General features: G+C 42.3%; 1 protein-coding gene across 1 annotated transcript in view; it reads left to right on the plus strand.

Moving 5' to 3' along the window:
- The window catches only part of LOC126473919 (uncharacterized), a 160161-nt gene extending 147864 nt beyond the window's left edge, over positions 1-12297 (plus strand). The window contains exon 4 of the mRNA XM_050101274.1: positions 10835-12297. Coding sequence (XP_049957231.1) covers positions 10835-11180 — 346 coding nt within the window. The 3' untranslated portion in view covers positions 11181-12297. The remainder of the gene's footprint in view (positions 1-10834) is intronic.
- Positions 12298-13691: the final 1394 nt, after the last annotated feature.

A 13691-nucleotide genomic window follows, 5' to 3' on the forward strand; every position in this document is an offset into this window, starting at 1 on the left:
TCCCTCCTTCTTGTCAGTGTGTTACACATATTCTTTTCCTCTCCGATTCTGCGCAGAACCTTCTCATTCCTTACCTTATCAGTCCACCTTATTTTCAACATTCGTCTGTATCACCACATCTCAAATGTTTCGATTCTCTTCTGTTCCGGTTTTCCCACTGTCCATGTTTCACTGCCATACAACGCTGTGCTCCAAAAGAACATTCTTAGAAATTTCTTCCTCATATTAAGGTCACTGTTTGATACTAGTAGACTTCTCTTGGCCAAGAATTCCCTCTTTGGCAGTGCTAGTCTACTTTTTATGTCCTTCTTTCTCCCTCCGTCATAGGTTATTTTGATATCTAGGTAGTAGAATTCCTTAACTTCATCTGCTTCATGACCATCAAACCTGATGTTAAGTTTCTCGCTGTTCTCAATTCTTATACTCCTCATTACTTTCGTCTTTCGTCTGTCCACTCTCAATCCATTTCCTGTACTCATTGAAATGTCCATTCCAGCCCACAGATACCATAGTTCTTCTTCACTTTTACTGATGATAGCATTGTATTCAGTGAATCGTGTACCTGATATCCTTCCCCCTTGAATTTTAATTCCACTGTTGAGCCTTTTTCATTTTCGTCATTGTTTCTTCGATCTATAGACCGAACAGTAGAGGCGAGAGACTAAACCCCTGTCTTACACCCTTTTTAACGCGAACAAGTCGTTCCTGAGCTTCCAGTTTTACAAATCAATTCTTGGAAATAAAAAGCATACTAAAAGCCCATTGACCTCTGCAACGTAAGTACTGCAGGCATATGAGCATTTTCGACATTCTTCTTTTTCCGTAATGTCGTATCATCAGCAGGCTGAGATGAGGCTTTCAGGTTCAAAGTGAAGCTTCCACACTACTTTACACTGTGTTTTGAAATGAACTTCCCCAACAGGTCAAAACAACACCCTGTGACCTTGCATGCCTCTGACCGCGGGACGGAAAATACCGCTTGAATCGACTCAGAAATAATCCTTTAATGTGAAAGAAGTAGACTGACCCGAAGTTAAATCAGCCATTGAAGCAGTACGGAATAGCTCAGGAGGTTGAATGCCGCTGTACAGTTTGGGTCTGTCAAGAATGTACAGATAACTGTCAGTGTTACTTCTGTAACTCACAGGAGAATGAATCTGGAACTTCTTCGGTTGTTTAAAACTCTTTGAGACGGCAACCAGGCACAAATTTATTTTAAGTTCCTTTATTCAAAAGGTACCTTTACCGGTTTCGAATCATTACAATTCATCGTCAGAGGGCTTTCATGCTTTCATTGCTGTCTCATCACCTTCAACATTGGTTTTCAAATAACAGCCACGGTCTCCAACCATGTCATCATGTGATAAAATTGTTTAAAACTCGTTTAGCAACCATGTACACTTGTCACGAAAAACTATTCTATGCTCCTAGCGATATTCAGTCACACTGCTGTGGCTCTCAGTTTCTCTAGCGAAACTTTTCGGTAGCATACACCATACCCCCCCATGAACCATGGACCTTGCCGTTGGTGGGGAGGCTCGCGTGCCTCAGCGATACAGATAGCCGTACCGTAGGTGCAACCACAACGGAGGGGTATCTGTTGAGAGGCCAGACAAACATGTGGTTCCTGAAGAGGGGCAGCAGCCTTTTCAGTAGTTGCAGGGGCAACAGTCTGGATGATTGACTGATCTGGCCATGTAACATTAACCAAAACGGCCTTGCTGTGCTGGTACTGCGAACGACTGAAAGCAAGGGGAAACTACAGCCGTAATTTTTCCCGAGGACATGCAGCTTTACTGTATGATTAAATGATGATGGCGTCCTCTTGGGTAAAATATTCCGGAGGTAAAATAGTCCCCCAATCGGATCTCCGGGCGGGAACTACTCAAGAGGACGTCGTTATCAGGAGAAACAAAACTGGCGTTCTACGGATCGGAGCGTGGAATGTCAGATCCCTTAATCGGGCAGGTAGGTTAGAAAATTTAAAAAGGGAAATGGATAGGTTAAAGTTCGATATAGTAGGAATTAGTGAAGTTCGGTGGCAGGAGGAACAAGACTTTTGGTCGGGTGATTACAGGGTTATAAATACAAAATCAAATAGGGGTAATGCAGGAGTAGGTTTAATAATGAATAAAAAAAATAGGAGTGCGGGTTAGCTACTACAAACAGCATAGTGAACGCATTATTGTGGCCAAGATAGACACAAAGCCCATGCCTCCTACAGTAGTACAAGTTTATATGCCAACTAGCTGTGCAGATGATGAAGAAATAGATGAAATGTATGACGAGATAAAAGAAATTATTCAGGTAGTGAAGGGAGACGAAAATTTAATAGTTATGGGTGACTGGAATTCGTCAGTAGGAAAAGGGAGAGAAGGAAACATAGTAGGTGAATATGGATTGGGGGGAAGAAATGAAAGTGGAAGCCGCCTTGCAGAATTTTGCACAGAGCGTAACTTAATCATAGCTAACACTTGGTTCACGAATCATAAAAGAAGGTTGTATACCTGGAAGAATCCTGGAGATACTAAAAGGTATCAGATAGATTATATAATGGTAAGACAGAGATTTAGGAACCAGGTTTTAAATTGTAAGACATTTCCAGGGGCAGATGTGGATTCTGACCACAATCTATTGGCTATGAACTGCAGATTGAAATTGAAGAAACTGCAAAAAGGTGGGAATTTAAGGAGATGGGTCCTGGATAAAATGAAAGAACCAGAGGTTGTAGAGAGTTTCAGGGAGAGCATATGGGAACAATTGACAGGAATGGGGGAAGGAAATCCTTGGGTAACAGAAGAAATATTGAATTTAATTGATGAAAGGAGAAAATATAAAAATTCAGTAAATGAAGCAGGCAAGAAGGAATACAAACGTCTCAAAAATGAGATCGACAGGAAGTGCAAAATGGCCAAGCAGGGATGGCTAGAGGACAAATGTAAGGATATAGAGGCTTGTCTCACTAGGGGTAAGATAGATACTGCCTACAGGAAAATTAAAGAGACCTTTGGAGAGAAGAGAACCACTTGTATGAATATCGAGAGCTCAGATGGCAACCCAGTTCTAAGTAAAGAAGGGAAGGCAGAAAGGTGGAAGGAGTATATAGAGGGTTTATACAAGGGCGATGTACTTGAGGACAATATTATGGAAATGGAAGAGGATGTAGATAAAGACGAAATGGGAGATAAGATACTGCGTGAAGAGTTTGACAGAGCACTGAAAGACCTGAGTCGAAACAAGGCCCCGGGAATAGACAACATTCCATTAGAACTACTGATGGCCTTGGGAGAGCCAGTCCTGACAAAATTCTACCATCTGGTGAGCAAGGTGTATGAGGCAGGCGAAATACCCTCAGACTTCAAGAAGAATGTAATAATTCCAATCCCAAAGAAAGCAGGTGTTGACAGATGTGAAAATTACCGAACTATCAGTTCAATAAGTCACAGCTGCAAAATACTAACGCGAATTCTTTACAGACGAATGGAAAGACTGGTAGAAGCGGACCTCGGGGAAGATCAGTTTGGATTCCGTAGAAATGTTGGAACACGTGAGGCAATACTAACCTTACGACTTGTCTTAGAAGAAAGATTAAGAAAAGGCAAACCTACGTTTCTAGCATTTGTAGACTTAGAGAAAGCTTTTGACAATGTTAACTGGAATACTCTTTTTCAAATTCTGAAGGTGGCAGGGGTAAAATACAGGGAGCGAAAGGCTATTTACAATTTGTACAGAAACCAGATGGCAGTTATAAGAGTCGAGGGGCATGAAAGGGGAGCATTGGTTGGGAAAGGAGTGAGACAGAGTTGTAGCCTCTCCCCGATGTAATTCAATCTGTATATTGAGCAAGCAGTAAAGGAAACAAAAGAAAAATTCGGAGTAGGTATTAAAATTCATGGAAAAGAAGTAAAAACTCTGAGGTTCGCCGATGACATTGTAATTCTGTCAGAGACAGCAAAGGACTTGGAAGAGCAGTTGAACGGAATGGACAGTGTCTTGAAAGGAGGATATAAGATGAACATCAACAAAAGCAAAACGAGGATAATGGAATGTAGTCAAATTAAATCGGGTGATGCTGCGGGAATTAGATTAGGAAATGAGACACTTAAAGTAGTAAAGGAGTTTTGCTATCTAGGGAGTAAAATAACTGATGATGGTCGAAGTAGAGAGGATATAAAATGTAGACTGGCAATGGCAAGGAAATCGTTTCTGAAGAAGAGAAATTTGTTAACATCGAGTATAGATTTAAGTGTCAGGAAGTCGTTTCTGAAAGTATTTGTTGGAGTGTAGCCATGTATGGAAGTGAAACATGGACGATAAATAGTTTGGACAAGAAGAGAATAGAAGCTTTCGAAATGTGGTGCTACAGAAGAATGCTGAAGATAAGGTGGGTAGATCACGTAACTAATGAGGAGGTATTGAATAGGATTGGGGAGAAGAGAAGCTTGTGGCACAACTTGACTAGAAGAAGGATTCGGTTGGTAGGACATGTTTTGAGGCATCAAGGGATCACAAATTTAGCATTGGAGGGCAGCGTGGAGTGTAAAAATCGTAGAGGGAGACCAAGAGATGAATACATTAAGCAGATTCAGAAAGATGTAGGTTGCAGTAAGTACTAGGAGATGAAGAAGCTTGCACAGGATAGAGTAGCATGGAGAGCTGCATCAAACCAGTCTCAGGACTGAAGGCCACAACAACAACAACACCATACTGCGCGCATCACAGACCCAGATATGAGTAAACTGCTGTCTCAAGTCACTCACAAACTCAACATCTATAAACCCAAACTAGGGATGTATTTGGGTAAAAGACCTCCACTCAGAAGGAACATCGAAAAGAAACAAAGATACCTCCACAGACTCCAGAAAACACAGACTAACTTAAATTACCAGTAATTAATAATTAAGCTTCCTTTTATGTGTATTTGGACAGTATTAGATTCCTCGAATACTAGATTTTATGAATCAGTAATATAAGCGGTTCCTGTCTTGTGAACTACTACCAGCATTCACAGGAGTTTAGAATAATTATTTTATACGTTGAAGTTCATCCAAATAATATAAGAAATAATTTTAAAGGATAACGCTATCCGATTAGAAGATGATAGGAGGAGCGAGCGCAACAAACCTGGGTGTGGTAGTGGTGGGTGGGGAGGGGGGTGGAGGGTGGTGAGGTGCGCGGGTGGAGGTTGAGTTGTTCATGCGTATCACACGTCCTAGACAACAAGTGCTAAGTAGAACGAATAGTCGCATTTAACATGCGAAATTACAGGAGCTCATTTGAAACGAAACTAAAATGCAACCACATTTATCGGATATTTTTTGCCAAAAGTTTCAAAGTTAGCATTAAAACGTGTTATATCACTTTACTCGCCTTTCGAAGAGCTCTCTAAAGGCGTTAACCAACATCACACAAGAGTGAAGAACTTTGCATGCAACAAAATCACGCGCCCCTCTGCATACTGTCATACACCTAAAACCTCTTTTCGGTATCTTCAACTGTTCATGAAATGAAAGAGGTGCAAGTTTTATGTGGGTAACTCTATATAATCCAGTGGCTCAAGAGTGCCCGTTTACCCGCTGCTGGCCCGTCCCCAGTAAACAGAAAAACTGTTATGTTTGTTGGTGAACAACGCAACCAGCCACGAATGTTTTTAAAATGCTTCATTTCAGTGCCATTACCGGTTTCGAGCTTTCGTGGCGATCTTCAGACGACGAACGTTCCCGGTTGCATTAATGTTTTCGTCAGAAAAATGTTGTCTGCCGCTTCACTGTAGAAAAATATTTGTATATTTAGCACCGCTTCATACACTCCTGGAAATTGAAATAAGAACACCGTGAATTCATTGTCCCAGGAAGGGGAAACTTTATTGACACATTCCTGGGGTCAGATACATCACATGATCACACTGACAGAACCACAGGCACATGGACACAGGCAACAGAGCATGCACAATGTCGGCACTAGTACAGTGTATATCCACCTTTCGCAGCAATGCAGGCTGCTATTCTCCCATGGAGACGATCGTAGAGATGCTGGATGTAGTCCTGTGGAGCGGCTTGCCATGCCATTTCCACCTGGCGCCTCAGTTGGACCAGCGTTCGTGCTGGACGTGCAGACCGCGTGAGACGACGCTTCATCCAGTCCCAAACATGCTCAATGGGGGACAGATCCGGAGATCTTGCTGGCCAGGGTAGTTGACTTACACCTTCTAGAGCACGTTGGGTGGCACGGGATACATGCGGACGTGCATTGTCCTGTTGGAACAGCAAGTTCCCTTGCCGGTCTAGGAATGGTAGAACGATGGGTTCGATGACAGTTTGGATGTACCGTGCACTATTCAGTGTCCCCTCGACGATCACCAGTGGTGTACGGCCAGTGTAGGAGATCGCTCCCCACACCATGATGCCGGGTGTTGGCCCTGTGTGCCTGGGTCGTATGCAGTCCTGATTGTGGCGCTCACCCGCACGGCGCCAAACGCGCATACGACCATCATTGGCGCCAAGGCAGAAGCGACTCTCATCGCTGAAGACGACACGTCTCCATTCGTCCCTCCATTCACGCCTGTCGCGACACCACTGGAGGCGGGCTGCACGATGTTGGGGCGTGAGCGGAAGACGGCCTAACGGTGTGCGGGACCGTAGCCCAGCTTCATGGAGACGGTTGCGAATGGTCCTCGCCGATACCCCAGGAGCAACAGTGTCCCTAATTTGCTGGGAAGTGGCGGTGCGGTCCCCTACGGCACTGCGTAGGATCCTACGGTCTTGGCGTGCATCCGTGCGTCGCTGCGGTCCGGTCCCAGGTCGACGGGCACGTGCACCTTCCGCCGACCACTGGCGACAACATCGATGTACTGTGGAGACCTCACGCCCCACGTGTTGAGCAATTCGGCGGTACGTCCACCCGGCCTCCCGCATGCCCACTATACGCCCTCGCTCAAAGTCCGTCAACTGCACATACGGTTCACGTCCACGCTGTCGCGGCATGCTACCAGTGTTAAAGACTGCGATGGAGCTCCGTATGCCACGGCAAACTGGCTGACACTGACGGCGGCGGTGCACAAATGCTGCGCAGCTAGCGCCATTCGACGGCCAACACCGCGGTTCCTGGTGTGTCCGCTGTGCCGTGCGTGTGATCATTGCTTGTACAGCCCTCTCGCAGTGTCCGGAGCAAGTATGGTGGGTCTGACACACCGGTGTCAATGTGTTCTTTTTTCCATTTCCAGGAGTGTATGTTACTACCTTAGCGCCCGCTGCTTCGCTCGCGTAGGCTGTACGGCCTGCTGAGATTTTTTTGTCTGTATTTAATCGAATTTTTCTGTTGGTCACAGATTACAGCACCTTCTGAGATAATCACTATAATTAAGGCCATATAAGCATGGTCTTCTCAGAATGTACTTCTGACTAAAAAGCGATTCTGGTAGCTGGAGTCCAAAGTCTATGTTAATTCTATGTTAATCACGCCTTCTGTGTTCTTGTGGAGATACTTCCATAGCAACAAATATTTTTTTACATGTAACCGGGAAGTAAAATATTAGTTTTCATACAGGGTGACAGTTGCTGAATTACATTTAATAAAATGTAAATTAGTTGCAAAGTACGGCGTACACATACACTTTATTCAATATGTAAACGTCGCTACAGATATTCGGATTTAGTTTATGACATGTTCGATGCGCCTACGTAATTGGCGATAATGTAGTGCAGACGAATAGGGAACTTCTGCATGTCTGCTGACGTGTCGGGACGTCGATGCTGGCCATGACCTCCTGAATAGCTGTTTTAAGCTCAACAACGGTTTTGAGGTTATATCTGTACACCGCGTCTTTACAATAGCCCCTCAACGCGGAGTCCGGAGAATATGGCGGCCAGTCGAGGCCCATGACGGAAGCATCTGGGTACCCCCGAGCCAGAATGCGGTCCCAGATGTGCTTCTCCAGGACATCAAACACTCCTGCTTCGGTGGGGTCCATATCCGTCTTGCATGCACCACATCTTGTCGAAATCAAGGTCACTTTGCAAAATGACCATGAAATCATCTTCCAAAAACGGTAGTCATTGTGCTATCAAGAAATATCGCACTGACTATTCCGTGACTGGATGTTGCATACCACACAGTCACCCGTTGAGGTTGAAGAGACCTCTTGATCGCGTAATGCAGATTCTCAGTCCCCCAAATACGCCAATTTTGCCTACTGAAGAGCCCATCCAAATGAAAGTGGGCTTCGTCGCTAAACCAAACCATACAAATCCCATCATGCACCGCGGCCAACCATGTAGTTTGAACGTCTTAAAGCAAACCGTTCAGAAGTTATCATGATTTTATTCCATATAGTTCAATAATTGTCACCCTGTAAATCTAGCTTTACATTTTTTTTTTTTTTAATGTAACGAAATATTTTCTTAAAAATTTTCGTCCCCTGTTGCACTCCCTTAAGGACTGAATTTCCAGAAACACGGAACCAAACTTTTATTTTTAAGTTTCTAAGAGAGAAATCAAAATGTAGCCTGAAAAATATTTAATACTTCTTTAGTAATTACGTATTTTCAAAACAACTTTCACCCCCTGTTTTCGCTCTTAGTGGTTGAATTTCCAGAAATGCTAAAACATGTTTTTTTTTTTTGTTTTCTGACAGAAACCAAATACTAGTTTTCGTAGTTCTAGCTTCAAAATTCCCTGAAGAGCGATATATTTTCAAAAAGCCTTTCACCCCTATTTCACCCCGTTTGGAGTGGAATTTCGGCCAATCACTTCTTAAACGATTCCTACAGTTTAAGATCACCCCCTCTCCAAACTTCAAGTTTCTATCGTTAGCGGTGTCGGCTGGGCGATGATGAGTCGGTGACTCAGTGTGACGCTATTTCACCCTCATTGGGGCTGAATTTCCAAACAGTGAAACACGTATTTTTTATCTCCAACCAAGAAGCCAAACACCAATTTTCAGTGATTTAACCTTAAAAATGCTTTCGCAATGAAATATTTTCGTAAAATCTTTCACCCCCTGTTTTACCCCCTTAGGGTTGGAATTTCCAAAAATGCCTTCTTAAATAACGCCTGCAGTCCAAGGTCTACTCCTTCTCTAGATATCCAGATTTCAAGTTTTATCCTTAGCGGTTTGGGCTGGGCGATAATGAGTCATTTAATCATTCAAAACATTGTCTTTTATGAAGGGAATGTTCGATAGTAAAAACAAGTAATCGGACATGATAGCCATCTGAAGAGGGCCATGGTTGCCCGAAACCGATTATGGAATTGAAATGAAGCATTTTAAAAGTGTTACTGGCTGGTTGCGTTTATTCACCAACACTCCTTAACGGCCGCTAAGGCCACGAGATCTGGCATGCATAAAACAGAGTCATTATGTTTATTATGAATGAAAACCCACACGGCACTGGTATAATATTCTACAATATTTATTAGTTATTTTACCAACCGGTTTTAGGGCGTTACGTCATCATGAGGTAAAAAGATAAATTGTGGTGGAGTGAAATGTTTGTAGAATCAAAGATTTACACTAGTGCATCTGCAGAGTATCACTGTTATCATAGATGAAAATTATTAATATTAGATTTATCTGCATAGGCCAGTCTGACAGGGTAAACATGCACCCACTTAGAGGAACATTATAGAAGTTGGAAACTTAGAAATGGAGACTCTCCTTTGGCAAACCACCTGAAAGAAGGCCTTCGTTACAAGGTGTAACAGGAAGTCTTACGTCGCTCCTTAAAGGGAGGAAGATCAACTACCTCGAAATAACGGAACTTAATAAACAACACCCATATGCAGAATGAGATTTTCACTCTGCAGCGGAGTGTGCGCTGATATGAAACTTCCTGGCAGATTAAAACTGTGTGCCGGACCTAGACTCGAACTCGGGACCTTTGCCTTTCGCGGGCAAGTGCTCTACCAACTGAGCTACCCAAGCACGACTCACGCCCCGTCCTCACAACTTTACTTCTACCAGGACGGGCCCGCGAAAGGCAATGGTCCCGAGTTCGAGTCTCTGTCCGGCACACAGTTTTAATCTGCCAGGAAGTTTCAACATCCATATGCTCAAGCTTAGTACTGAACAACCAGACGCAGTTCCCTTAGTCACCACTTCTAACTGATGATACTACTCATAATCCCATCCAGGCCATGTTGTAAAGTACCCGTTTCATTCACAAAAAATGGTTCAAATGGCTCTGAGCACTATGGGACTCAACTGCTGAGGTCATTAGTTCCCTAGAACTTGGAACTAGTTAGACCTAACTAACCTAAGGACATCACACACATCCATGCCCGAGGCAGGATTCGAACCTGCGACCGTAGCGGTCACGCGGTTCCAGACTGAAGCGCCTTTAACCGCACGGCCACACCGGCCAGCTTTTCTTTATTTCGGTTACTATAATTTCTCTTGTGCTGTTAAAAAAATCATTTTGTATGAGGTATCGAATACACTGATTCCCCCTACTTATACCTCCCGAGGACATCACGAATGTAAAATTAGAGAGATTCGAGCGCGCACGGAGGCTTTCCGGCAGTCGTTCTTCCCGCGAGCTATACGCGACTGGAACAGGAAAGGGAGGTAATAACAGTGGCACGCAAAGTGCCCTCCGCCACACACCGTTGGGTGGCTTGCGGAGTATAAATGTAGATGTAGATGAATTATAGCTGCCTCATTTACCTGCTTAATGTCACTAGTATATCTTATCTGTTTGTAATTTAGGACCTATTGAAGACGGGATTATTTTGTTCAGCCATTTCTTTGGAGCAGGTCACTAAAGTTTATTGTTCATCTCCACAAATGGAAATGTTAACATTGTTATTTCAAAACTACTCTGTTTCGTGCGTTCAGGGAACTGAACGAGTTGCGGAAGCCCTCGACGGACAATTCGGAGATCCTGCGCTTCTTCCGCTACATGAAGGCCGCCAAGGACGGGCAGGACGGGCTGCCGTGCGCCCAGCTACACCCCGGCTGCTCCGCATCGGCGTCGCGGCCGCCGCTGCTGCAGACGTTCCACGACATCAACAAGCTGGTGCACGCGCGGAGGCTGGGCCGCCTGCTCACAGCAGACTCTCCTGAGACTGAGTCCCAGCCGACCGAGGTCGGCGAGTACGTCACTGCTGAGGCCACGGCTCCACTGCCCACCGTCGCGGACAACATTCCGAATCCGACAGCAGAAACAGAGCACGGTAGTTGAGTTTCTGACGCGATAACAATGGGAGTACACTACCTCTAAGTACCCACTCCATCACTGCACTACCAAATGAAGTAATCAGAAACGTGTCTTTCATTCCCAATCAGGTACTTCTGTGCGACGCTTTTCGGCATTCAATGTAGTTCATTTTTTTGTATATCTGAATATGGTCCTCAGTCTCCGCCACACAAATGTAGTCCATTTGGTGGTCTAGTTTCATTTTTGTGCGCGAAATTCGTCTTCTGTTGATATATCAAAAATCTTTATTACGTTTTAACTAAGTGACGGCAACTGCACCTTGTCTTGTCCACAGATTACACTGCCGAAACTCTCGAAGTTCCATTTAAAGAAACGACTAAAAAGATACGCACTGAACACTTTTTAACTCCCACAGAGCATTTATTCATTTGATCCAAATTTACAATTTGCAGTATATGAATGTGCATACAATTCATTGTTGCTTTGCTGATAATTGCTACCATTCAACAGCTAAATTTCCCAAGACTCGTATTTATTTATATCAACTAATGAAAAAGTCCACTACACTGACAATTGCGTAATCAGTAATTACTATTGTGATTACTGGTATAGATCAAACTGAGTGTTATATTAATTATGGGATAAACAGAGCTTTGGTTCTCTTTGTGATTACCTTATTAGCATGGAAGATTTTAAGGGATATCTTGGAGGTCACAACAGAGCAGGACATTTGCCCAATTGCGATTTATGGCTGTCAGCATTTTCTTTTTTAATGACACAGGTTTCTGGCAAATATGGCATTTGTAAAGCATTCATAAGTAAGTTCCAAAGCACTATAAATGAAATGGAAACTAATTTTTAAATTGCAGTTAGGAAGAACAAGAGAAGTGACATGATCACTGATTCAAAGTCCAGAAAAATGTTCTTATGCAGGTCGTATTTATTACTATATGTATTTTCGTAATGATAACAGTTCAGTCCCTCAAACAAACATGAAACCATCTTTTTTTCTTTTTTATGGAAACATGATCACTTTTCATAAGGTAATTTTGAAAGCATTAGATTTGAAACTACCATATGAAATTGATGACGATGATAGTGTGTAATTATAATAAACAATATGCATAGTAATGCTGCTGTTTATTAGGGTCTCATATTTATTAATTAATTTATTTGTGACATCAACTGTCTATTTATAAATTATTTTATTATTTATTGCTGTATTTGTTATTTGTTGAATAAACACACCACCATAGTCTGTACTTCCATTTATTTCCCTTAAATATAACATCCCTAACGGAGCTCTCCCATAAATTGTTTACATTAATGTATACAATTGAGTTAAGTGTGTAGAACGATAGCACACAGAACAAAATCAGGCTAGTAACTGTTGACAAACTATCAAATACCATTTTAAAAGAAAGCATTTGTTCGAAACCACAAAAGTACAGCAATACTGAAAACAAGTCAAAACCATTAAAGCACAGCAAAGATCACCTACTGAGCTGAAGGGAAGAAGGTGTTCTTTTTTTTTTACTTATAAACATAAGTGACAACTTTTAAAGATTAGTGATGTGTATATATAACAACATTTCAATACGCTGATGCTTTCACTCTCTCCCATAACTGTTTATATATATAAGTTTATACAAGTTCATCATCTACAGCCTTGTAAATGGTTACCCATTTTTCAGAATTTCTGTTGTCTGTCTGTTGGTTGATGTGTAATGCACTCTAACCTTCTTCTCTTCAACTAGTTGATGATTCTAATGATACCTAGTCTCTTAAGTGTTTTGATTGTTCGTAAAATCCTGATCCATTAATAAATTTGATAGCACTTTCGTTACCAATTTGCAAAACAGGAACTGAATACTTGTCAACAGCTGACATTACTCTCAGGAGTTCCTCTAACAACACAAATGATTTGCAAACTTCACTTGCAGACACAATATGCATAATGTAGTTTTGTTTAATTATTAGCATGTTGCATGTATCATAATTGCGTTTTCTCATTATGATGTGGAAAGAATCTATGCTACAGCTATAGTACATATTTGCAAAGAAAAACATGGCAACATCCTGCCCATCTTCATGTTGATTAGCTTAAATAACTTTTTTTTCTTGTATAGTGACCTGTATTCAATCCCTCTTGCTCTCCCAAACACACACATACAATATACAGGGTATTTCACAGCATCTACTACTATTTTCTATGGGTTGCAGGGATATTTTATTACATGTTTTAATAAGGAAATGTAGCATTTGAATGTGAAGTAACTCTGAAGACCAAATCACTGGATGTAAGTCCCTTATAAAAACTGTATCTACTAACATGTAACCTCCACAACTCCTAAGAGTCTGCAATGGCAATTGTGAAATACCTGGCAAATACATTCAGAAATTCTGCTATGGAATTCAAAGCTTTGTCAAGCAAATAATCTCAGATTGTGTTCGTAGTTAGTTTTATTATCTGTTACATTCTTTGCATAACTGATTAGGTGGTAAAATATATTTATGAGTGAACACCTTACTCCC

Source organism: Schistocerca serialis, chromosome 4 (assembly GCF_023864345.2).
Source record: "Schistocerca serialis cubense isolate TAMUIC-IGC-003099 chromosome 4, iqSchSeri2.2, whole genome shotgun sequence".
NCBI classification, from domain to species: Eukaryota; Metazoa; Arthropoda; class Insecta; order Orthoptera; family Acrididae; genus Schistocerca; species Schistocerca serialis.